Raw genomic sequence first — 27,323 nt, 5'->3', positions numbered from 1 at the left:
TGCAATAAGCTTTGAACATACTGCTTGAAATAAATAAAAGCAACAAATTGTTTTGGGCTGTTAACTGGATGATTTAAATGAAGACAGGCTTGTAGTCATTCAAAATTTTTAACAATTGTAGTCATTTAAACTTTGTGAGGGCCCTTTTCAAAGTATTTCATTTGAATGATTTTACATTTGTGTATATCGTATTACGAAAAGTAGCGGACTGTGCAAAATTTACAATAAATATTTACATAATTTAAATTTCTTTGCGGCTTCAGATATTTGGTACATTGTCATATAAAAAGTAATAATCATCAACATTTTGTCTATCGACATTTAGTCTACAGATATTTAAACAGTGTCGACACTGACCATCCACATTATAACTGTCAACATTATGACCGTCAACGTTATGACCATCAACATTTTGGTTGTCAACATTTAGTCTGTCGACATTTTGTCAGTGTACGCTGGTCTTCACACTTAACAAAAAAATAACTATTCTGATATGTGAAGTTGAAGTATACTTACTATGTTACATAATAATAATATAATATATATATATATAATATATTATTATAGATAGATGATAAGATATATTATAATATATATATATATATATCTATATATATATAATAGATAGATAGATAGATAGATTATTAATTATAATATATATATATATATATATATATATATATATATATATATATATATATATATATATATATATTATGTAACTTAGTAAGTATACTTCAACTTCATATATCAGAATAGTTATTTCTGAAAAAGTATCTTCAAGTTTAATGTGCCATAATAGATATTCCTTTCACTCTCAAGTACCAGATCGATATCTTTCAGTGAAGCATGTCTAAAGACAAATCTTTCAGCTAAATGTACCAGAACATATATTTTTAGGTTAAATACTCCAGAATGGATATTTTTAGGTTAAATATTCCAAAATAAATATCTTTCAGTTAAATATACCTGAACAGACATCTGTCAGTTCAATGTACCAAAACAGGTATCTTTCACTGAAATATTTTTCAGTTAAATAATCCAGATCTCTCTTAATTACATGCCCCAGAATAGGTATCTTTCATTTCAACACACCAGAACAGACATCTGTTTAAATATTTCGAAAACAATATTTTTCAGGTAATGTTCCAGATCAGATATCTTTCAGAATATATATATTATATTTATATATATATATATATATATATATATATATATATATATATATATATATATATATATATATATATTCTGAAAGATATCTGTTTTGGTACATTGCCTGAAAAATATCGTTTTTGAAATATGTAAATAGAAGATGTCTGTCTGTTCTGGTGTGTTGAAATGAAAGAAATATGCTGTTTTGGTACAGTGAACTGACAGATGTCTGTTCAGGTATATTTAACTGAAAGATATTTATTTTGGAATATTTAACCTAAAAATATATGTTCTGGTACATTTAGGTGAAAGATTTGTCTTTAGACATGCTTCACTGAAAGATATCGATCTGGTACTTGAGAGTGAAAGGAATATCTATTATGGCACATTAAACTTGGATATACTTTTTCAGAAATATTATATTGAATGATATCAGTTCCAGTACAGGTAACTGAAAAAGTACCTGTTTTGAGAACGTTTAACTAAAAGATATCTGTCTCAAACATTGAACTGAAAGTGTGCTTGGGAAATTACCCGTTGGATGGTTTCCAGGTGGAAGATTACCAGGTGGAAAACTCCCATTGTGAAAATTACCAGTTCAGAATATTGCTAGTGTCAAAAAAGATACATATAGAAAAAATGAAACAGGAACTTCAGTAATATATAAATACGTGTAAATGTGAAACAATCTAGGAACAAAAATGAGAGTGAGTTGGTATTCGAATGACCCAATTCTTGGGCAGTTACCAATAACAGTGTGTAAGATATTTATGTATAGTGGTTACTTTGATTCTTTAAATTGTCATTTAAATCTCCCTGTCTCCCCCTTACTTTATTTTAGAAAATAGAGTTGTTAGTTAAAGGTGTTCATTGTTATTGAAGGGCCATACAAAATTTTTCATTATTTGTACCCATAATGACGCCTGTTCTATAAGTGCACTTGGTAAGGATATTGTTGTTGAACTCCAAGTTATATATCATGAGATGGACAAAACAAGAAAGAAACAGAAATTTATTAGGAATGTGCTGTGTGAAAGCAAAAACTTGATCATCAAAACTGTACACCAAATCAAATGATCATAATTATATTTTCAAATTTGCCAACGAACACATTCATGCATCTGCCAAAAGTAAAGTGGATGCCAAAGTATGTATAACTACTCAGTAGCTGAAAGATGCAGTCTTGACTTCTAATCAGCCTATTCATTCTTTGGTTTTTAATTGTTTGTCTTTTGATGGAATGTGCATAATATAAGTCAAAATGTTTGTCACTGGAGACAGCAAGCTACAAATGCCCCCCCCCCCCACCCCCCCCCCCCCCCCCCCCCCCCCCCATACTCTCTGGAAATACAGGAAACATAATTCTGCTTGAATTTAAAATTCTTGACTTGTGGGATAGATCCACACCAGCAGTTGGAGACAGAGAAAAAAATAGAAAAAGAAAACACAATAATAAGGCATAGTTATTTACTAAATATTCAGATAAAAATGATTCTTGCATTAACTTAGCTAGATACACATTGTAGTGCTAAGAAAAATATGTGCCAGAAAGGACTATAAAATATGTATATGTAACTTGTGAATTAACTTTTGAGGCATGGGCATTGGCAGTCGGCCTGTAGAAGAGACACATTGTAGTTTCATTCAAGCTTCCAAATGCTGCGTAGACTAAGTCAGATTATTTATCTCTTGTACTTGGCACGCCAAAACATCTGAAAGGGGCTTGCGTATGCTTTTTCTCCTCTCTTTCCTTTGTTCCCAGTTTCTCATTTGTCTTCTTGTTGTTTCCTTATATGGAGATTCCTGCAGTTTAAGCTTATTGATAGGCCTATTGAAACTCGCCTCACCACATCAGACTAGAAGCTTCTGCCATTTTTGTGAAAATCTTGCATCATGCGGCATCAGACTTTCCTGAAAGTTAAATTTTTTTTATTAGATCTTGATTGGGGGAAGCCTACTGTCTCTTTTTTTCATCTTTTCTTCTCTAATAACTGATTTCTTCTTTCTTTATGGATTCCTTAAGACCTTTTTTATTTTCTTTCAAATGGACACCTTATTCCTTGGGAGCTGAATTTCAAGTGAGTGTCCATTGTGGGCTTCTTCCCTATGAATAGTGTTCATCTGAATAATGATATAATAATAATAATAGAAAACCATGTGGTTCAACTAAGGGGTGAAAGGCGACAATGAAGGGCAAAAATGGACTCAGTGCGATACCAGACTATCATTAGTAATCCTTATTAGCCTGAATAGTCACTACTCCTGACAAGTTTGAAGGTAGACGATTAATATTTATCACACAAATAACGGAATTCAAGATTTTACAAAATGTAGGAACTGGCCTGTCAACTGCATGTTCAAAGTGTCACCTGTTCTGTGTTGTTAGCAGTTGACAATCCAAGTAAAGGCTTAAAATTTTAGTTTTCCTTGCGTATTTGCACTAACAAGACTCCATCACAGTAATGAGTGATATTAAAAAGGATTCGATCAATGTTTTAATGAGTGTGTTTATCGACACAGACCACACTAGTTGTTTATGTACTTCATTTTTGTCAGACACTCTTCAGAGAGACTAAACCTTGGGCTTAAATTTTTATATTACCTCAATGAAAGAAGGTTCAGTTTAATAATATGAGTTTTTTGGCCTTCATTTTATGCCCATGTCATGAGATTATCATAAGTTATCCAAAGATGGTGCTCCCCATGAAAGTCTTGACTATTTTGAATAAACTTACATTGGTGTTGTGAGAGGAAGAGGTGACAAGAAGAAAAAGATCAGTACCACCATTTCCAATTCCCATGTGGAATGTTTGTTCCAGAGTGGAGCATGTGTTATATCAACCAACAGCATTGAAGGGGTCAACAATGTTTCAGCCAAAACACTCACAATGCCACCCAAGTATTTAGAAATTGATGCAATTTTTTAAAAGTGAGATTTTAGTGCAATTAATAAACTCTGGTTCAAGTGAGGTGAGATTGTAACCCAACAAAGTACAAAAATGTAAATGGTAAACTAAAGAAAATAGTTGAACAATATAACAAAGTTCGCAAAATCACATTTTTTCAATATTTTTTACAAACTTTGTTTGAGATATTAAAAATTTCTAACATTGATCAATATTTTTTTAAATTTACGTTTGCCATTGATAAAAACTTTTCCTTTTATTTAATTCATTGTGAAGCATTGGCAGATCAAGTCTAGAATCAGAACCATAGGACAACATTGCAAATTACAATAATATTTTGAGCACTCAGTATTCCACACTGACAATTTTCTCAATGGGGATTATCCACAGTGGCATTTTTCACTTGGATATCTTTTGCATGGCAATCACCCTACTGGCAATTGTCCTAGAAGCACTGAAAGATAACTATGTATTTGGGAGTATTTAACTGAAAGATGTTTTATAGGTAACATTTAATTAAAGGGTATTCATTCTGGTACATTAAACAGAATAATATCTGTCCTGGAACATTTAACTGAAGGATATCTGCTCTGGTAGATTTACTTAAAAAATATCTATTCTACAACATTTAAATAAAACAGGTTTTGATGTAGGAAAAACCTATTTTGGTAGTTGCTGTTGAGTTCTCAAGGGGTACCCTTTCCATGATCTATCCAGAGCTCCATGGTGACCAGACTAATGTCAAAGAATTCTATTAACTGGTCTTATGGCCAGGTATTGTCGCAATGATAAGAATCATAACATGTGATAGAGTATAAATGGACTCGAGTAAGAGGGCACTTTCTGTTATCCTCAGCGAATGCTAATACCCAGTTTACCTGCTACATCAAAATTGCAAGAAGAAGAGGTGGTTATCCGACCAAGATGCCATTCCTTTCTGTTGGTCAATGTAGGATGATGCCATACCCAAAACCCATGTCTATTCGTCAGGGAAGTGGGGGCGTATTGAGGACTTCAGAGTAACAACCGAAAATAGGTTTTTCCTATGTCAAAACCTGTATTTTGATAGCGTGGTTGCTGTCTCGTCCTCGAGGAGCTTTACAAACTAATTGACAGGTGACGAGAAAAGCTCTTGGATTCATAAAAAGCCAAAAACATTTTCAATTCTGGGTCAAGTCACTAGTTTCAATACCTCATTCATTATTCCAAATACCTTGAGGTTTGGTAGCAAAGAACAAGAAACTAAGAGCAGATTTACATTTTTTAGGATGAATTTCTGTGGTGACTTACCTAAGCATGCTGGGTATGGCTGCTGTATTGTCAAACCCTTGCCAGCGATAATTAGCATACTTGCCTGTTGAGAAGGCCTGTGGTTTCCTGCTGTAGCACCTATGGGTCAAGAATATCTATGCCAACTACCGATATACAATTTGTTCGAGCTTGTTGTAAGTGTTGCAAGAGTGTAGGAAAAAACGGACCTTTTGGGATGCCTGCTGTGACCTCTAGGTTAACCTTAAGTGCATGAACCTGGCATAATGTTATGTCTGTTAATTCTAGTTTACTTAGAATAGGAAATTTCCTTTTTAAAGGAGTCCCATTCTTGGCCAGGAATGACATTCCAAAGGACCACAAAATTGATTGTCAGCTCTTTGCTTGATGTATTGTCACTGTGTATGAGAACCTGGTTTGCTAAAATGAGCTCCTGATGCTAATGCAATCAAGAATATTGTATGCTGTTGTTACAGACTCTGAGATCTCAGAGACAATGTTACGGTGTTGAAATATCCTGGTTGAAGGTTGACACAATGTTACGGCCTCTGAGAGAGGTCCGCTTCAGGTTCGATATGAAATAAATAAAAAACAAAAATTTCAACACCAACAGTTGAAACTGGGGATACGAATATAGAAAGAAACACTAACACAACAAAGGTTTATTTACAAGCTTACTAACAAAGGTAAATGCAGAATGGTATCTCCTATTTACATAAAAAGATAGAATCTTACACTGCATGAACTGGGGGAACAGTGAGGCAAATACTTGCTACTCGATTTGGCGATTCGACGCGCTGGCTTCATAAATGTAGAGCGGCAATTGCAGTCATCCTCTGGACTCCGTATTGCAGAAACTAGTCTACTTGAAAGGCAGGAAATCCCCAAAACCTGTAGCAGGACCTTTTCTTCTCTGAAGTCTGCTCGATGTCTAGAAAACACGGCCGTCCACTCCTGAAGACGACTAGACCAATATTCAACCAACTCTCGAACAAATCTTCTCTTGATTGATACTTCGTCGGTTCCTTCGTCTCTAGTCTCTCTCTGACGATCACTGTTGCTGATCTCTCACTGATAATCTGATCTGTGGCTCTTACTAACTGGTGATCTCTCTATTTACGATCTCTTCCTTCTACGATCATGCTTACTAGGACTCCCTAGATGAATCTAGACGAGGTATTGCATCAGAAATCGCGGCGTTTCTCACGTCCCGACGAGATTGTGGTTTGTATCAGGTCCACTGAATTATTTGGTTGATCGAACTCTAGCACTTTGTTCCCAAGTAACTGGAACCCTTCTAGAGCAGATCTTTGTAATGCAAAGGACCACAGAAGGGAAGTGACAACTCCTATACTAGAGTCAAATCACGAAATCATAAATTCTTTGATTGCTGTAACTGGAAGGCATTTGTCTTAAAAAGGGATAGGAAATGTTAAAATTTGTTTCCCTAGAATTTTTGACTGGGCTCTTGGTATGGATATATAATGTAATTGTATCTTCCGTACATTCTGGTATTGCCAGATATATGAAGTCTCTAACTTTTGCACTAGGTACCTAGCAATGTTGGACGAGTAATTTTCACGGTATAGGTAATATTCAAGAAAATCCACTCATGAAGGTCTTGGCTTAGAAAGGAGGATCATTAAAACTACTTTCCCTCCTACTATCTGGCATAAAACAACAGACAGTTTTGGAATTTCTCTCTTCACCCGCTATTAAAGTAGCAGAAACCAGTGCCTGTTTGGCCAGTTTGGGGCTATTAGATAAGTTATTCCTTAGTAGGAACCAAGCAGGAAAGGGTATATTGTCCTCCATCATATCCAGTCTTATAGGAAGGCATCTCTTACTGTTGCTTGCCCGGCAGTTTGTGATTCTCATATATGGTGAACCAGGTCCACTTTCATTTGTGGAAGCAAGTTGGCTATTTTTTGAAAGAGTGGTTGTCCAATTCCACTCTGTTGTGGCTGTCATTTTCCTTGATAGGGAGTCTACTATTGCATTGAGAAACCCCATAATGTGAAATGCAGACACGTAGCTACCACTTCCTTTCTTGCCCCATTGAAGGATTGCTAGCATTACCATATTGAGAAGAGGTGAGTATCATCCTGACCTCTTAATGTAGGTCATTGTAGTCATATTGTCTAGAACCAACTAAATGTCTCGTTTCCTGGAGGTTTGAGGTTATTTTAAGAAATATTTGTTTATTATAGAATTATAAATATTTTATGTTATGATGACGTGACATATCAATATATGGCACATCTCCTTGCATGATACATGGCACTCCCCATAGTAATATCCTGTAAAGTGAATAACATTTAACATGTTATGGCTGTAAGCATGCAGTGTGTGTGTGTGATTTTTTTACATGGTATTTCTCTCTCTCTCTCTCTCTCTCTCTCTCTCTCTCTCATGTTGTGCATGATTGCATAAATGACAGTAGATGAATTCTTTAATGAAATGTGAAAATTATATAACAAAATTTATGATTTTCTGACACTGTCTTGTCCTCTGTTTTCTTCAAGTGCTAATGCACATGTGTCATCTATACCTTGCTGGGAACTCTTCTTTTGTCTTAAGCACATCAGTTCTTCAAGACTGGTAGTATCTAGAAAAGCAAAACAGAAACTCTAGTTTGCTACTAATTTTTTTCATTCCAGAGCCAACAGATATTTCAGCCAATTACTCGTGGTTTGTTAGGGATAAAGGCTTCCAGGTTTCCAATGGAGCTACCTTTTAAAAAATATGAGATTACAACTAAAATGTGATAAAAAAATTAAGAAACCTTCATGAATTTGTTTTTTATTTTACAAATTTCCTAGTTCATCAAAATGATGTAACAGATTTCATAGGCCAGGATGCTTCTCCATGCATTCCCCAGGATCCAGAGAGAGTCCCAAACGTTGTATGCCATGTTACATCCAACATAGTTTCTATTTAGATGCGTTCATATTACCTCAGAATTTAAATGTACAATCCATGCTGGTCCCAGACTCCTTGGATCACCAAGGCCAACATTACTCCTAATCAGGATACAACATAGTTCATATTGAAGGGCTTTCCAGTGTAGTACTGCTTTTCATGTATGAGGGGTGACAGTTGTTGGCAGAGAAAGTATTACTCCCAGGCAGCTTTGGTCTCCCTCTATGTGGGGTAAAGATGCTTCTCCCCACCCATCCAAGATGCCCTGCCTTTCAACTTTTCACCCAGTGTTTAGTTTTGTACTTTTTGTTGTGATCTAATTTGCCTTCCCATGAGAGTTTGGGCTGAGTATTTGTATATATTTACAAAACATGTTTGACTTGTTTAGAAGTTGTAGTCCATGTAAATGAACTGTTTGCATTTTATTTCAGTTTTTATGACAAAGAAGACTGATAGAGATCTTGCAATGTCAACGTTAATTTTTGAGTTAAACCCATCAACATTTGCCTTCAAATTCAAACTCTCTGGTACTAATACAATAACAAAGAAAACAGGGTAAGTCTTTGAGTGGTTCTGTTTTGTAAGATTTGCATAATTGTTTCTTTATGAAAAATATTTATTGCTAATATAGTGAGAAAATATTTGGTAGCGCCATATTTACTTAAAACAGGATCCAAAACATTTTCTGATCATTTCTGATATCTAAGATTTTTTCTATTGCCTTTTGTATTTGAAAGGTTCACATATTTTATTAGTAATCAATATCATACAAACAAAAGACAAAAAATTGTAGAAATTTGTTATGAAAATATCCCAAGATGAAGACAAATTTCTTAGTCAGAAAAGGAGATGAATCTCTGGCAGAAGCAGACATCCACATCAGAGAACAGTATTCTAGCCCTCTTATGCCGAAGCCCTAAAAACCAAAACGTCTACCGTATGCCGAGGTGGGTTTGGAATGAGCGCGGAAGCGGAAAAAATCATTTTATCAAAAAATCACAGCGCGCTTAGTTTTCAAGATTAAGAGTTCATTTTTGGCTCCTTTTTTTGTCATTGCCTGAAGTTTAGTATAAAACCATCAGAAATGAAAAAAAATATCATTATCATATATAAATAATGCGATATCTGGTAGCGACAAAAAAAAATCATACACAATTGTATTCAAATCGAGCTGTGTGAAAAACGGTTAAAGCTAAAGAGTTACTTTTTTATCGTTGTATTGTACACTAAACTGCGATTATTTTGATATATAACACATTGTAAAACGATCAAAGCAACACAGAAAAAATATTATCACAAAATGATGCATGAATTCGTAACGCGCGGACGTAAAAAAATGTTTTTTTTCAAAAATTCACCATAAATCTACATATTGTTCTAGAGACTTCCATTTTGTTTCAAAATGAGGACAAATGATTGAATATTACGATACTGTAAGAGTTTTAGCTTAGAATTGCCGTTTTCGACCATTTCGGACGAGTTAAAGTTGACCGAATGTCGAAATTTTTATATATATTATTTATATGCAAATATTGCAAAAATGAGAAAAGCTACAACCTTCAAATATTTTTGTTTGTATTCTTCATAAATTTGCGCACATTTTCATATATGAAACTCTATAAAACGCCTAATATGAAAAGTAGCAAATATTAGGAGAATGCGACGTACGCATTTCGGAGATTTGCGGCCGCGAATCGGCGCGCAGAGAGAGAGAAAGTTTTTTTTTTAAATTCACCATAAATCTAAATATTGTGCTAGACACTTCGAATTTGTTTCAAAATGAAGCTAAATGACTGTATATTACTAGATTGTAAGAGTTTTAGCTTACAATTGCGTTTTTCGACTATTTCGGTAGAGTCAAAATTGACCGAACGTAGTTTTTTTTCTATTTATCGTGATTTATATGTAAATATTTCGTAAAAGAGAAAAGCTACAACCTTCAATCATTTATTGTTGTATTCTACATGAAATTGCGCATAAAACTTTATGTAACGGCTACTTTTAAATGGTGCAAACATTTCGACAATCGCAAGAAAAAATTTCTAATTTTTTTCGGAAGAGTTACCGCGCGGACGTAAGGAAAAAGGTTTTTTTTTCATAAATTCACCATAAATCGAAATATTGTGCTAGAGACTTCCAATTCGTTGCAAAATGAAGGTAAATGATTGAATATTACTAGAATATAAGAGTTTTAGCTTAAAATTGCGTTTTTCGACCATTTCGGTAGAGTCAAAGTTGACCGAAGGTTGAAATTTTTGCACTTATCGTTATTTATAAGAAAATATTTCAAAACTGATAAAAGCTACAACCATGAGTTGTTTTTAGTTGTATTGTGCATGAAATTGTGCACATTTCCATATCTAAAACTTTATGTAACGGCAAATTTAAAATGGTGCAAACATTAGGACAATCGCACGAAAAAATTTTTTTGGAAGAGTCACCGCGCGGACATAAGGAAAAAGTTTTTTCATAAATTCACAATAAATCGAAATATTGTGCTAGAGACGTCCAATTTGTTTCAAAATGAAGGCAAATGATTGAATATTACTAGAATATATGAGTTTTAGCTTACAATTTCGTTTTTCGACCATTTCGGTAGAGTCAAAGTTGACCAAAGGTTGAAATTTTGGCACTTATCGTTATTTATATGAAAATATTTCAAAATTGATAAATGCTACAATCATGAGTATTTTTTTGTTGTATTCTACATAAAATTGCGCACATTTTCATATATAATACTTCATGTAACGGATAATTTAAAACGGTGCAAAAATTATGTCAAAGTGACGAAATAATTTTTGAGATGTGTCACTGATACTTTTTAGTGCGATAAGAAAGAAATTCGCGCTTGCGCGCCTGCGTAACGATTGTAAACAAAACAACGCCTTGATCCGTGAACTCCCAGCATCCCCCAAGACGCGGGATTCAAAAGTTTTTGGCTGGTAGGCCTATAAGTATTTTTCCGCAAATTTAAAAAAAAACCTTTTTGAGTAAACGTATAATACGTCCAATCGGCATACAGGAGACATTTTGACTCGACGTTTAATACGTCCAATCGGCGTAAGAGGGCTAGTAAAGGAATCACAATCTAAAACAAGTTTCTTTGATTTTATTGCTGATATAGATATATGAGGCCTTACGAACCATACTTAACTTTTGTGTAATGTTTGCTGAAACTTTCACTGGATGTTTCTCAAAAGTTATATGTGAGTCAAAAGTTACACCTAGAATAGTTAAAGTTTCAGACTCATTTAGCAAAGTTCCGTCCACCTGCAGGGAAGGATGGGTTGGGAAATCTATACGAGTTCTGCTAATCAATAGTTAAATTTTTTATGGTGTAGTCGCTGTTTTGTCCTCGAAGGGAGTACCCTTTCCATGGTCTATTAAGAGCTCCATGATGACCAGACTAATGTCAGAGTTCTCTTAACTGGTCTTATGGCCAGATATGTGTTGTAATGATAAACATTATAACACGTGATAGAGTATCAATGGACTCAAGATAATAGGGCACTTTCTATTATCCTCAGTGAACGCTGATACCCAGTTTTCCTACTACGTCAAAAGGCCTACCCATCAAATTCTTATACAGTGGTACCTTGAGATACAAAAGGCTCAACTTACGAAAAACTCGAAATATGAAAGCAAATACGAAGATTTTTGCGGCTCTACATACGAAAATTGTTCAAGATACAAAAGGTTGTTGCTGTAAAGTCTGAGCTTCGCCCGGACCACCGATAACAATTTTAAAACTCGCTCACAGCCAACTGAGTAGACTCTCCACCATCCTCCCACTCTCCCATTGGTTCCTGATGCTAGTCACTGCATAAGATCCTTCTCTCCTATTGGTCAGCATCTCTCCCATGATGCATCTACGTAGCGGCGTGCTCTTTCGGCCACTTTGCTGCATCATTGGTATCGTACGCACGTGGAATTCGTTCGTTCTATACGATTTCGTTTATTAACGTAAATTCGTCAGTGATTTCGTTGTAGTATACTTTATCTTGTTGTGTGAGAACTTTACTACATACATATACTACATAACATAATTACGTACAGTATATACATAGTCATGGGTCCCAAAAAAGTTTAAATTCACGGAAAGTACAGGATGCTTTCTTTGGAGACGAAGATGGAGATAATTAAAAAGTATGAAGCTTGTATGCGATTGAGTGTGATCGCCAAGGAATACGGCCGAAGTTTATTGACAATAGGCACCATCCTTAAGCAGAAGGATGTCATCAAAGCAGCTACACCTTCCAAGGGCGTGACTATTTTGTCCAGCAAGAGGAGCCACGTCCACGATGAACTGGAAAGGCTGCTTCTTGTCTGGATAAAAGACAAAGAAATCGCTGGCAATACGATAATGGAGACGGCAATCTGCCACAAGGCCAGCGCTATTTTCGGCGATTTGATTGCCCAGGCCAAAGACGACGGAGGAGAAGGGACATCGACACCAACCCCAGAGTTCAAGGCTTCTCATGGGTGGTTCGAAAAATTCCGTAAATGGACTGGCATCTATTCAGTGGTGCGGCATGGGGAGGCGGCCAGCTTGGACACGAAAGCGGCCGAAGCGTTTATTAAGATGTTCGACGAGATGACAATCAATGAAGGCTACAGTTCTCAGCAAGTCTTCAACTGTGATGAGACAGGCCTTTTTTGGAAAAAAAGGCCTCGTCCGACTCACATCACGCAGGAAGAGAAGAAGCTACCCGGACATAAGCCTATGAAAGACAGGATTACGCTCGCACTTTGTTCCAACGCCAGTGGGGATTGCAAGGTGAAGAAGCCCCTACTTGTGTATCATTCAGAGACTCCTCGAGCCTTCAAGGCCTACAAAGTGCTTAAGGAGAAGCTTCCAGTGATGTGGAGGGCTAATGCGAAAGCCTGGGTAACGAGACTTTTGTTCACCGAGTGGGTAAATCTGTGTTTCGGCCCGATAGTGAAGAAATTCTTGGAAGAGAAGCGCCTCCCTCTGAAATGTCTGCTGGTATTGGAAAATGCCCCAGCTCACCCTCCTGGCCTCGAGGAAGATATCCTAGCAGAGTATTCTTTTATCAAGGTTCTTTATCTTCCGCCTAACACCACACCTTTCCTCCAGCCCATGGACCAGCAAGTGATATCGAACTTCAAGAAGCTGTATATGAAACATCTTTTCAAGAGATGTTTCGACATCACCGATACCACAAACCTCACCTTGCGTGAATTTTGGAAGGAGCATTTCGATGTTGTGATATGCATCCGATTCATCGACCAAGCTTTGCACAAGGTTTCGAGACGAACCTTGAATTCCTCGTGGAGGAAACTCTGGCCTGATGCCGTATCCACCCGAGACTTCGAGGAATTTGACGTGGGCAAAGCTGGTGCTGCAGATTCAGGAACAGTTGACAATCCTGAAACTGTTTCGCAAACAGATCTTGACGAGATCGTTGCACTCGGCAAGTCGACGAGGACGATATCAATGACCTTCTCGAGGAGCACCAAGAGGACCTTACGATGGATGACCTGAAGGAGTTGGAGGCCATGCAACATAACGTCGTTCAAGAAGAGTTCTCTAGCAGCGGCAAGGAGGAGGACGACGACTCTATGACAACGGCAGAAATTAAGGATGCTCTAGCTGCTTTTCATAAGGTGCAATCATTCGTAGAAAAGAGACTCCCCAAAAAGGTTTACACAGGTCGTATGCTTGCACAGTTCGATGACGTTTGCCTGAGTCGTTTCAGGAACATTGTCAAAAGCAGGCAGAAGCAATCTTCCTTGGATAGTTATTTTTTAACCAAGTGATACTACGAAAAAACAAAAAGTTGAAAGTGGTGAAGAAGTTGAAATTTTGTATAAAAAAAGACGTAGCATAAAAAAGTAAAAAAAATATATAAAAATCAAAAAAAGAAAAAAAATATATAATTTTAACTTTTTTGTAAAGTTAAGTGTTACAGTTTTGTTCATGTGTTTCGTAAAGTTTAGTTTATGTTTTCCTGACATTTTTTTGTGTTTTGTAAAGTTGAGTGTACGGATCTGTCGTTTGTCCTCCTCCTCTGTCGCCACTTTCGAAAGGTAAGCTTCCACATTTTACTACATATGTACATATGTATGTACAGTATTTCTTGTATACCATGTACACTAATACACTTTATTTACAGGTACTATGTAGTACATATTAGCAGTACGTATTAAGTTAGGTATTGAATGGTCCAAATTATTGTATTTCATTGTTTATAGGTCAATTTAGCTTTATTGTGAAATTTACTGGGGTGTTTTTTGAGGGCTTGGAACGGATTAGCCATTTTACATGTAAAATGCGGTTCAAGATACGAAAAACTCATGATACGAAGGCCGCCTCGGAATGGATTAATTTCGAGGTACCACTGTATTTTGAAGCAATGTAAATTCATAGGCCTACGCATAAAATTCTTATACAGGCCCTGGGTTATGACGGTCTCAGCTTACGACGTTCCGAGGTTACGACGCTTTTCAATTATATTCATCAGAAATTATTTCCAGGGTTACGACGCATGTTCCAGAGCTACGACGCCTACAAATGCTGATCTTGCAGATGAAATATGACACCAAAAATGCAAAATAATCAATATTTAAATGTTTTTTTTGATGAAAAAAGCAATAAGAATGCAGTTTACATAGTTTTGAAAGCACCTAAAACATTAAAAGTAAGGTTTTCATAGGGTTTTTGACAATGTTCCGGCTTACGATGATTTTCGGCTTACGACGCGTCTCAAGAACGGAACCCCCGTCGTAACCCAGGGACTGCCTATATATTGAGACAATGACAGGGCATGGGCCTGCATGTCAATTTCTTATTGCAAATAGCTAGTTTCCTCCCTGTATCTGTTGGAAATGGAGTAGCTTTTAATTAATATATTAGTTTTAACTCCATGATAATTGCATATGCATAAAGTGGAATGTACACATATAAGCAAGAGCACATACATGCGTGGATGCCCATAGTAACTTATACCACGGAGAATATAAGTAAAACTTGTGGCTGTGTAGCCAATGGCACACACAGATCAATCTTAGGATGTCTCAGCCGTACACACAACTATCAAACTGCTCTCAAGATTCAATTAACTATATTGGAAATATACATTTACTATGGGACAAAAAATTATTTTACTGCGATGAGTAAGTACAAGGCTGCATTTCTGTGAAAATGAAGGTTATGGTAGAAAGGCATCATAAGACACTTAACGAAATACGAAAATTATATGATAGCTGAAAAGTTTTGCATGAGATGATCCAAACCAGTTTGCGAGTTGCCCATAAATCATTTGGTTTTGAGGGCGTTCTTGTAGAATATCCTGTTGGACAAAAGGACAATGTCTCTCTCTCTCTCTCTCTCTCTCTCTCTCTCTCTCTCTCTCTCTCTCTCTGTTGTTAGGAGAATATTCTAGCGTAGAATATATTCATAAAGTTCTCTATTACTTTTAATTAAAACAAATTACTAAATATCGGTTAACAAGAGTCTAGGCAGATAATTCTTTACACCAGTATTTTATGAATATGTCTAAGTTTATTCTGCAGTGTTATGGTACCATATGAAAAATTTTCGAAGATACAGGCACCATAACAGCAGTAGCAAAAACAAGAATAACCACAATGAATAGGCTGAATATAGATAGGCCTATAATCCAAACGTGACAAGCTGCGTAAACCAACAAAAAGACTAGGACCTTATGGGTCTACGTCATTTCTTATGGTCTTGTTATTTCTAAAGGAAATAATGTCCTTAAGATAATTCTCAGCAATTTATAATATGTCTTGTATACCCTATTATATTGTAACAGTTTGTTAAACAAAGGTACATTCTGGTTTTGTAAAGGGCACTTGCTACTTTTCATCCCTCCAAATGTGTAAACGATTCTAATGAAGTCGATTGTAAGACTATTAAGAAGTAGTAAAATTCCTGAAATCAATATGAAATACCCTCTGCATCGCTCTGAGAAAGTCTTTGCGTTTAAACTAAGAATGGCGAACACGCTTGACAATATCAGATGGTAATTAACATTGTCCATAGATTCAAGTGCACCAATTCGAACGCAGACATTCCCAGCGTCACCTCCATATTCAGGTGAACCTCATTTACGGAATACAACATTGCAGAACGCGCAATACTTCTGATTTCATTCATATTTTCCTGTTTTTTTACAATTTTTATGGAGCCGTGTATTTTGAATTTATTCCATGGGATAATGTAACATTTCCTTTTGATAATCGGTACAACATATTTTAGATCGATAAAACAACCATTGCAAAATAAATGATGATGATGATAAGAACTACAGACTAGCCAACTTTTCGAAACTATTTCCAACCAATTAGCTTCAAGGAATGGCCGTGACGTAATCAGTAGGCGGGGCTTAACTGCAAAGCTAGCTGGTCTCTGCTATAGTATGGTTACAATAGATAGATTTTATTGTAATTTGCCATCTTCCATGATCTGTATTAGGTGATTTTATTGTGCATACCTAATGGGCAGTTTGTGTTTCTTGCTCTGCACAGTATGAGCATCCACATTTTGATGAGGTGATATATTACTACAGGTCCATATATAATCTTTCTGTTGGTAATTATGTGAAACCGTGCATTTGAGAGAACACTTGTTGCATAATAATACTTGCAGTAATTTAGAACATGTTCAGTGCTTGTGACACATTGTTTTTCTCTGAATAATTGTTTTTATTAAACTTTATTCTTTCTTACTTTCTTCCCTTTCGTGTTTTCTTCGTTATGCTGAGAAGTCTGTGCTTCTTTTTGTAATTTAATGTTATGATTGTTTATTTTGAATACATAATGACAAAGAAAGTAATTCTAATTTTTCAAGCACAATGGCTCTGAAAAGAGCTGGGTTACATACAGTTCTTAGGTCATTTCACACCGATGATTCTTCTCTGTATGTAAATGTAGTGTAATGAAAGTAAACACTTGGTGACAGATTCCAAGCTTTATTCAACACATTACCAAACTACCACATCTGTAACAGAAAAACAGACAACATTAACTAACAACATTCATGCACACATGAACACAAGCACATAACTTATGACAATCATGTTACAAAACATTAACATTAGAAAACATAACAATAAACAAAACAACATAAAGAAATAGTTTGATAGCTAGGACCTACCACAACACATGCCACCATTGTAAACAATAAGTGGAGTGTTACCAAAACGAAAATGGTAGTGATGATCAGTATTGCCAACAAATAATAATACTACATGTAGCGTTTTGGATTTTAGTCCTCATAAGGTAAGAATATCTAAGTTTTACCAGACCACTGAGCTGATTAACAGCTCTCTTAGGGCTGGCCTGAAGGATTAGATATTTTTACGTGGCTAGGAACCAATTGGTTACCTAGCAACGGGACCTACAGCTTATTGTGCGATCCGAACCACATTATATCGAGAAATGAATTTCTATCACCAGACATGAGTTCCTCTGGTTCAGTGTTGGTCGAGCCGAGAATCGAACTTCGGACTACCGGATTGGTAGCCGACTTCTTTGTATGCAATTTAAGCCCCATCTCAAGGATCATAAACTTTATGATTATCTCATCAAATTGCTCTTGGGTTTTCTAGGCTGGTTGCACCTTGTATGTGGCTTTTTTAAAATAAACTAAAGTGAAATCTCATTTAAACAGACTAATGTTGGTGGGGTGGGGGTGGGGGGGGGGGGGGGGTGTGGTTGGGGGAGTTCGTCCATGAAAGCTGATTGTCCGTTGAAGTGAAACTGTTTTTTCATAGTCTAGGTTATGTTATATTTATCGGTAGGCCAATCCTCGGCCTAGGTCTGATAACCACCAACATATACATGAAAAGATTCACATTATGACATAAATTGATATGGCTAATAAAGCTATTTTCACCTTAAATATTATTGGCATATCTTCATCATAAATAGCCTATTCAAGGAATTCTAATTCGATAGCAATCAAATCAACTTTTAACTGAGTGGCCAGCAAACAAAATGTAAACATAAGAGTTATATAGTTGCATTCACAGCGACATTTATCGTTAGGTAACCTTTCAAAAATTTTAATAGTAGAGTAATTGAGGTAGGTAGTGATAACATTTAGGATTACATAATATGAATTAATTTTTACTTCAATAATCATTATCATTTTGGTAGTAAATAACTTCTCAAAACAATGCAGTCACACAAACGGTAATTATCATACATTATCATGTTGTCTGCGATTAGTGACGAAGTATAAATGTAATAAAATCATTTTTACCGTTATATACGTATATTATTGGCATATCTTCATGATAATTCCATATCAGTAAAATCAACTTTTATCTTTGCAAGTCCAGCTGACAAATTGTAAACATCGAATCCTTTCGAAATTGTAATGGTAGTGTAATTATGGTAGTAATAACGTTTAGGATACACATCTTATTCACACAAAAAATTATTATAATTTTAGCAAAAGGGTAAGTCGCACTAATGGATTCTCTGATGTTACGTAAATACCTTGAATTAAAAACAAGTCCTGACTGATTCAGACAGACAAATGAAAATCTCCACATAATAAGGAGTAATACGATTCTGGCTCTGAATCCGAGGTGACGCAGAGTTAGGCTGATTGGGCGCTTTGAGGAGAAGGCTGAATCGCCCTCTGCTTGCCCTTTCGTCACCTTGGATTCGAGTTCTCGTTTTTATCAAAGGATTCTAAAATTCATGGATATTTTATCAGAATTATGACAAGTATGGTTAAAAAAAAAGACTTGGCTATTATTAATAATACAGTTCAGGTGATTCAGCAGCTCCAGAAAAATATTTTACATAAAATTATTCATACACAAGGGGAAGCAGTTCGCCTGCTGCCTGAATTCTTCTCATGCTAACTCGAGGACGCAAGTGAAGATTTTGGTTGGGAAAATACTAACCCTGGCTGGATTTTGTCCGTTAAATCTAATGCCCGTTGGTTCCATGTCCGTTAAAACGAGGTTTTACTGTAGTACTGAATTTTCAAGGAGATTAATAGTTAAAAGATAGCAAAAGTTCTAACAGAGATTTTGAAGAAATTTTTCAGGATTTTATTAATTTTTGTTAAAATATAATTGTATTTTTGTGTGTAGCATTTCATTCAAATTTGAAGAAGTTTTATTGCCTTTCACATTAATTTGCTGATCTTTTCAGGTTTGCTGAAAACTTAATCCTGGTGAATAAACGTCCTACGGGTGGCACTTGCATGGTAGATACAACAACTGGCTATGCTCTCATTGATGATTTTTTGGTGAAGTGTCAAAACTGGAATGATCCAGAAGTTATGGGTATATCTACTTACGCCTTCTATACTTACTCCAATGGCACTGCTGGTGTTAAGAAAGCAGTTTTGGTAGCGTCAGGCAATAAAGAAGTTGATTTGATATTTCCAGTTGGGTTATTTGAATTACGTGTTGAGATCTGGGATGTACTAGGCAGTTTTAGTGATGTTTATATTGATTTTATTAATGTTTCTATGCCTTCAAAAGAGGACTTTACTAATTTTAACTTATCATCTGTCCTAGAAAGTGTAAATGCAACTGGAGATCAGGTAAAAATGGGAATGTTATTAGTTGCTTCTAGTTCCATTCGAGAAAATGCTGACTGGCTCAAGCTCGACTTCAACATGTCTGGTGTGCTGGACGCAGATGCAATTGCAAGACTTAAGGAAATTTCAGCTATGAATTTAGATGCATTACAGTTAGCTGATAAAACGATGAATTTTGCCTCTCTCCCTCAACTTAATGTCGGAGCTGAAGTGCTACAGTCTTCAGTTGAAGGAATCCTTAAAAGTGACATTGCTGCTCTTACAGTGGACATGGCAACAAGAGAAACTGCCTTGAATTTCCTTGGTAAAATGACTGATCAGTTAGATGGACTGACAGTTTCATCACCTCAGGAGCTGGTACCCTTTGTCTCTAAATCTATGACTGCTGTTACTGCCCTCATGACTGGGATAAATAAAATAATTGAAAATCCAGAAAGAGTACCACCTACTGATCAGGAGGCAGCTGGTAACTGGGACTATGATGTAGATGTAGATAGCATTGACTTAAAAGTTCCCCTAGATAGAGAAACACAGTTAAAGCAGAATGTGTTAGATACTACTAGATTGAAAGCAAAACAACAAGTAGATAAAATGATGGAAATTATTGAAAGTCTCAGCACAAAAATGCAAAACAAGTTTGTTGTTGGTGAGTCTATTGCAACACAAACAGAAAGTGGAGCTGCTGTTCTTATGTCAAAAGTTACGGAGGAAATTTTACAGGGTGGTATGTTGCTGGATCCCAAAGATGGCACAAATGCCACTATTCAGTTTCCTAAAAACTTTTGCCCTTCCCGGCATTCTGTACCCAATACAGATTGTAAGCAAGAACTTGGTATCACTGTGTTTGTGTGGCCTTGTGTAACACATGTTTTCCCAAATACTAAGAGCCTGATATCTCAGCATTCAAAGATCATAGATGTTGCAGTAAGCATACAAGGTCATCAAGTGGATGTAAAAAATGAAACACTCCCTGTTGTGTTGGAAATTCCCAGAAGCCCAGAAACCCTACCAAAACCTATTACAGTAAATGCCAGTGAACATATGAGTAGTGTTCTTCCATTTGTGTACCACCAGTTTACCATAACCAACTTTTCATCTGCTTTCACTTTAGAGATTGGAGCAGTTGATTTGCCACCACAGGCTGTGATAATAATAGATCATCAAAGGATGCCTACTCCCTCACAGTTTCAATGGATTAAATTGGTTCAAGATCTTCCATTAACAGCAAATGGCTCTAATACTTTATTTATTAATGGCAAAGAAAATAATAACAGGACTGGCAGATTTTTTGTTGCTGTTGCCAGCTTAAAGGACAGTGTGAAGTTTCATGACATCTTGAAAGTCAGAAACCTATCCAGGGAAGATTTCATAAAATTCACAGCTCGCTACACTTTTAGAGTTTATTCCTCAGGCTGTTATTACTATGATATAAATAAAGAGCAATGGTCTGGTGAAGGTATGTATCCCATTGAGGTTACAGAAACATTAACTAAATGTGAAACCATACATCTCACCCCATTTGGCTCAGGTCATTTCTTTATTCCAAATGAAATAGATGTCCAGTATGTTTTTGCCAATGCTGGTTTTGTTGATAATCTTACACTGTACATCATCCTGATTTTTCTTTTGGTTTTGTACATTATGATGATGATATGGGCACGATACATGGACAAAAAGGATTTACAGTATCGTGGAGTAGAACCTTTGGAAGATAACAGCGTAGAAGATAAATATTTATATGAAATTACAGTGACCACAGGTCCAGACAAGGAAGCTGGTACTGACTCAAATATCCAATTTATTATCTCAGGTGAATACAATGAGACTGAAGTGAGGATACTACCTCCCTCAGAGGGTAGACGTTTCCATCGCTATAGTGTTGATGCTTTTGTTATGGCTACTCCAGGTCCACTTGGGGATATCAACTATTTACGCATATGGCATGACAACAGTGGCCTTCCTCCTTTTGATGCTTGGCAATTACAGAGCATTGTAATTAGAGATTTACAGAAAAGGGAGAAATTTGTTTTCAATACAGACACTTGGTTAGCCTTTGATCGAACTGGCACAGTTGATGTCCTCCTCAAGCCATCAAAGAAAATGTTTGAATCTTTCAGTAGAGAATTCTATTTAAAAGGTAATAGAAGTGCTAATGAGGATAATATGTGGATGTCTATATTCTTGAGACCTGTTGGTTCAAGATTCAGCAGAAAAGAAAGGGTTTCTGTAGGAGCTTTATTTTTATATCTATCAATGCTTGTTAATGCTTTGTGGTATGAGAGGTCGCCTGACAGCCCCAGAGGCGGATTACTAAACCTGGGACCCTTAACAATATCTTTTGAACAAATTATCTCAGGTTTGGCATCAGGATGCGTAGTATACCCTTTTACTTTGCTTCTAATTTTCATCTTTAAAAGATCTAGGCCTTACCGACTTAAAAAATGCCGTGCACTGGAGGCTATATCTAGACAGAGACGAAGTGCCTTAGAGCATGAACAGCGCCCTGTTGAAGATGACCCTATCAACAATTATGATCTCGTAAAATCAATTTCCCCAAGCAACCCTAGTAAAGACCAGAACATTGTCAAATGTATACCATGGTGGACACGATGGTTGGCATGGTTTTTCATTCTTGTAGGTATAGCTGCCTGCATATTTCTTGTTTGGTCATATGGTGTTATGTGGGGCGAGATCAAAACAGCGAAATGGTTTTCTTCCTTTATTATGTCGTTCTTCATATCTATCCTTGTTGTCCAGTGGTTAAATGTTTTCATCATCACAACAATTGGCTCAGTGTGCTGCAGGAAGGAAGACTTTACTATTGAGGATATTGACTGTGATGAAGAACTACCACAGCTTAATTATGACGAGGAATGGAAGAACATGAAGCCCATGGATCCTACTAGACGAAAGAAGGTCAGTGTCATCATGTATTGTTGATATCAGATGTACTTCTTAAGATTATCTTTTTGTGCAGTTAGAATAATTACACAAAATTGTCCCAGATAATGTTTAATTAGTGTCAGATTTCGTAATTATTTCATAACAAGAATTTCTTTTTTAGCTGGATACTTGGTCTAAATGCATATAGTTGGTTCTGGTTAGTGAGAGCTTTTATATGTTGTACTTTTCAGTGACTGTCAGTATTGAGAGAAAAATTATAAATAGATTATAGAAATATGTTTGTGATATGCCTTAAGGAAAAATTTAGTTTTTGTTCGTTTGTGCTTTTATGAAGATTTATTAGTCCTTGTTATTACAGATAGTACCTAAGGGAATAGTGATAGATAAGAAACTTCAACTTAATAATAGAATAAAATATAGAAAATTATAAATGAAGTTGAGCATGTAAAAAATGACTTGAACATTCTCATTCATGGAAAATGTTTTCCAATATATTATGATTCCTTGTATTACATAAAATTATTTGGTGATCTACTTTAATGATATTGTATTTGTTGACAAACATTTTCATTTGCTGTAAAAACAGTGACTTTGATTTATGCAGTTTTATACAATAATTCTGATGAACACACTATTACTCCCCTTCATAGCATAATGCTTATATATCCATTGATTTTTATAAGTTTATTTTCACAATCATAAGCTGTTCTTGGTTCCTTTTGGTCATTTTCATCTTCCATTGCTAGCCTTGATTGTTTAATTTTTATGTTTTAGGCGAATAGGTTACGGTTAACTTATGCAGTCTTTAGATGTTTCTATTTTTGTCCATTGTAATTGATCTACTCTCTAAACATATTTGTATTGATGAGATATTCTTTACCCAAAATATGACTTTGTATAAGTAATTGGACAACCCTACTGAATGCTTCAAACTAAGGGCTCAGCTAAATGTATCCCAAGTTGTAAGCAAAATCCTCTGCATATAAATTTAACTTTGGACTAAGGGCTAGCATCCACCAAGCCATGGTAGTGCCTCAGTGGCGTGATCGGTATGGCATTGGCCTGTCACCTCGGTGGCTGCAAGTTTGATTCTTGGGCATTCCATTGAGGTGTGAGAAATTTGTATTTCTGGTGACAGAAGTTCACTCTCAATGTGGTTTGGAAGCCCCGTCAAGCTGTTGGTCCTGTTGCTGAATAACCACTGGTTTCATGCAACGTAAAAACACCATACAAACAAACAAACAAACCCATGGTGACTTTAAGTAGTATATTATTTTTTTAGGCATTATGCCTTTGAAGGGATTAAAGTATGTGTATATATATATATTCACAAAAGGGGTATTTTTTATGCTCTCTAAACTATTTGTCATGATTTGTTATTTTTGTTTGTCATGTTATGTTCAAGGATATTATAGGGTCATTCTTCTTTCTTTTTTGTGACACTTTAACAAGCAGTTATATATGATTCTAAAATTTTTTTATGATTATCGCTCACAGCACTAGCAACTTGGGGACAAGTGGGGTTTGGTTGGTTTTTGAATAGCAATTTGGTTTGTGAAGCCTCTCTGTCACACATTATGTAAAATGGGGTTCTGTAGTGACAATGGCCAATAGCTTTATACCAGGTCTGATTAAAACTAGGAGTAAATTAAAAGATGAGTTACATTTATTCACAAAATTTAACAACATATTCAACTAAAGGTCTTGACTTGTGGAAGTAGTCTGTCAAAGGTCTTTGTCTGTAGGACTGCTGCTCGACTTTACTACATTGAAAATATGGCTTCTCATCCAGTCAGCGAAGTTTAACAATGATTGGGTTTGTACTTGGATAGGTGACCACCTGGATTTTGTTGACGTCTGGGAGACTTATTTTGCATCCATTGTTAGAAACATTGGAGGTAGTCAGTACTTGGGTAAGTGATTTCCTAAAGAATTCAGATGCTGTTGGCGTCTAAGTGTCAAGTGTCACATCCATGATTCAAGTCTTGAGCTTACAACTTCCCGTCTTTCTGCCTGATTCATTGGGAGATCAACAGTGTATGAGCATTCTGTTTCTAAGGACCATAAAGGCTACCAAATTCGTGTAGGCCTTTTGAATTACCACTTAGACTTCACCTTTAAACGAAGTTCCTGCAACTTGTTTTTGGTTCCTGCTCAATTTCTTTTGACTTCTTGTAGTTACTCTCCTCCTGTGAGGAGTGGAAGATGTGGGAGGTGTAAGTAGTAGCTGCTGCTGCAATTGCTAGTTCATTCACAACCCAAGGGGAGAGAATGTTATGTGGATCTTAAGACAGTTTCAGGAGTGTCAGAGTCCAAATAGGCACTCCTTTAGCAATGGCACCAACGTAGTGCTATGGTTACACTATCGTCCTCCAGAGATTTTTCATTCTTTGAAACATTGACGAAGGCGGTAGGCTTTTACATTTCCTTTCTTGGAACTCAAGCACAGTTTTTCTTTTTCTTCAAGAGCCTCAAGTCCCAAAGATAGGCTCTGTGGGATAACGACTCCATGGTAGTGCCACGGTCAACAAAGGTCCAAGGTCCTCTCCTCTCATCTGCTCTTGCAGTGCAGGTACATGAGTAGACAGTAGAACATTCTGTACAGTGGCCAACCAGACACATCCCAGGCAAGATGGATGTAATTACAAACAATTCACTTGATAAAGTCAGAAAATAAGGACATTTTGTATATGAGACTTAAACAGTAATTATATAGCATATTCAGCAATCAGTTTCCCACGTATGGTAGCCTAATTCAAATTTTGTAGGTAAGCCTCGTTTGCTGTGTAGGTATACAGTGCCGTCCCCCAACAGGAATATTAGGAACAACTTAGCTAAGCACTTCATTCTGTTTTCTGCCACGCTTGACTAAACATCAAGTGCTTACAGTGGCATGTTCTTATTTCCGATTATATCACCGGATTTCGGTAGTGTTATACAACCACCGGAACGCATTCAGAGTTTCAAGCAGGATGAGTCTTTGTGTTTTGTTTGTTTAATTTAGATTATCATCAAGCTAGATATTTGTATTCTCCGGGAATAGTTCTTGAATGTTATACCATTCAATTAGGCCTAATACTTATGCATATGTTTTACTTACCAGGCTTATGCTATGCGCAAGTCGTTGGTTAATAATTGCCTTAAGTAACCTTGATTTTACAGCATTCCTTTTGGCTAAACTTTTGTTTTTAGATTTTGTTTACCAGCCATAGGCTATTGCCTTAAAATAATCTTAGAATGTTATTCCATTCTCGTATCCCAAAAGCTTTGCATTTATTATTTACTCACGAGGTCAGACTACATACGTCACCTGTAATTCTTGAAGGTTGCATCATTCCCTTATTTTATATCTTACTTTGGGATTTTGTTTACCAGCCATTAGCTATTGTTTTCGCAATCACGGTAAATATATTTACATTAAAGTAATTTGTGAATGTTAGAACATTCTTTTAGGCCAAACGTTTGCATTAGGCCAACACATTTTGTTTTGTTTACCGAGCCAAGAATTACTCATAACTTTCCTGTGCAGAGACAGTGTGGAGGTTGAAAGTAGTAAGGAGAGAATGGTATTAAAGTTTGGCAAAGGGAGCTTTGATAGAAAGGCTTGCATGGCCTTGGTGTATGGAGGCATTTTCATGGTGTCACGCAATTGTGAACATTTCACATCTTAGCTATTAGCCTCCAGCTCGCATGGCAGACTGGAGCACAGGCCACTCGAGTCAAGTTAGCAGGGCACGTAATCGGTTATGATTTCAACTACTTTGAATTCCTGATAATTCTTTTAATGATTTATTTTGAGCAATCGATTACTATTTATAAATATTTATATATTTAGAGTCGAATTTGCTTTAAGACTATATTATGAAAACTACATGTTGATATAAATATATCAGTTTTACAAGGTTACGTTATTCTAAAATACATACGTACATCTGAACTTCATATATTTGTAAAGGATATTTTTTCCCTTTTCCGTTTACCACTAATAGGAGAATAAATGCAGTGTTTTTACATTACTGGAGTACAGTTGGCTTTAATACGAAAATGACTTGATGTAAATTATTATTATTATTATTTTAGAAGTTGTACATACATTTACATTATTTAAAAAAAAATACATGTCTTGAGTATATGAAATACTAATGTTATTTATACATTATGAATGTTTTTAGGCCTAGATGCCAGAATTTCCTATACTAGTGATGCATAAAATATGTACTTAATAATCGATTATGGATCGATTATTTTCATGAAAGTAATCAGTAACTGAGATTAGCAGAGGAGTCTGCATTTTGCCTGTCGCCTACCGACTCCCTTCGCCTCCCAAACCTAACGCCTGTTCTTTCCTACTACCCCTCCTATCTTAGTCATTTGCTTCCGTGGCTGGCTCTATCGCTTCCTTCCCATGCCTTTGCATGCATTTTATTTCAAGTATCTTGAACCGCATGTTACATGTAAATTGCCTAATTCGTTCCAAGCCCTACAAAGACACTCCAGTAAATTTTATAATAAAGCTAAATTGACCAATAAACAATGAAATACAACAATTTAGACCATTCAGTACTTAACTTTATACGTACTACTAATATGTACCTGTAAATAAAGTGTATTAG

At 36.0% G+C, this 27,323-nt stretch overlaps 1 protein-coding gene across 3 annotated transcripts in view; it reads left to right on the top strand.

Moving 5' to 3' along the window:
- LOC135219572 (polycystin-1-like protein 2) overlaps positions 1 to 27,323 on the top strand; it is a 444,330-nt gene that overhangs the window by 380,845 nt on the left and 36,162 nt on the right. For all 3 annotated transcript variants that reach the window (XM_064256448.1, XM_064256449.1, XM_064256450.1), the window contains 2 exons: positions 8,684 to 8,807; positions 19,413 to 22,722. In XM_064256448.1, coding sequence (XP_064112518.1) covers positions 8,684 to 8,807; positions 19,413 to 22,722 — 3,434 coding nt within the window. The remainder of the gene's footprint in view (positions 1 to 8,683; positions 8,808 to 19,412; positions 22,723 to 27,323) is intronic.

The sequence above is a fragment of the Macrobrachium nipponense genome, chromosome 1 (assembly GCF_015104395.2).
Source record: "Macrobrachium nipponense isolate FS-2020 chromosome 1, ASM1510439v2, whole genome shotgun sequence".
NCBI classification, from domain to species: domain Eukaryota; kingdom Metazoa; phylum Arthropoda; class Malacostraca; order Decapoda; family Palaemonidae; genus Macrobrachium; species Macrobrachium nipponense.
This window is presented reverse-complemented; position numbering and strand designations above follow the sequence as displayed.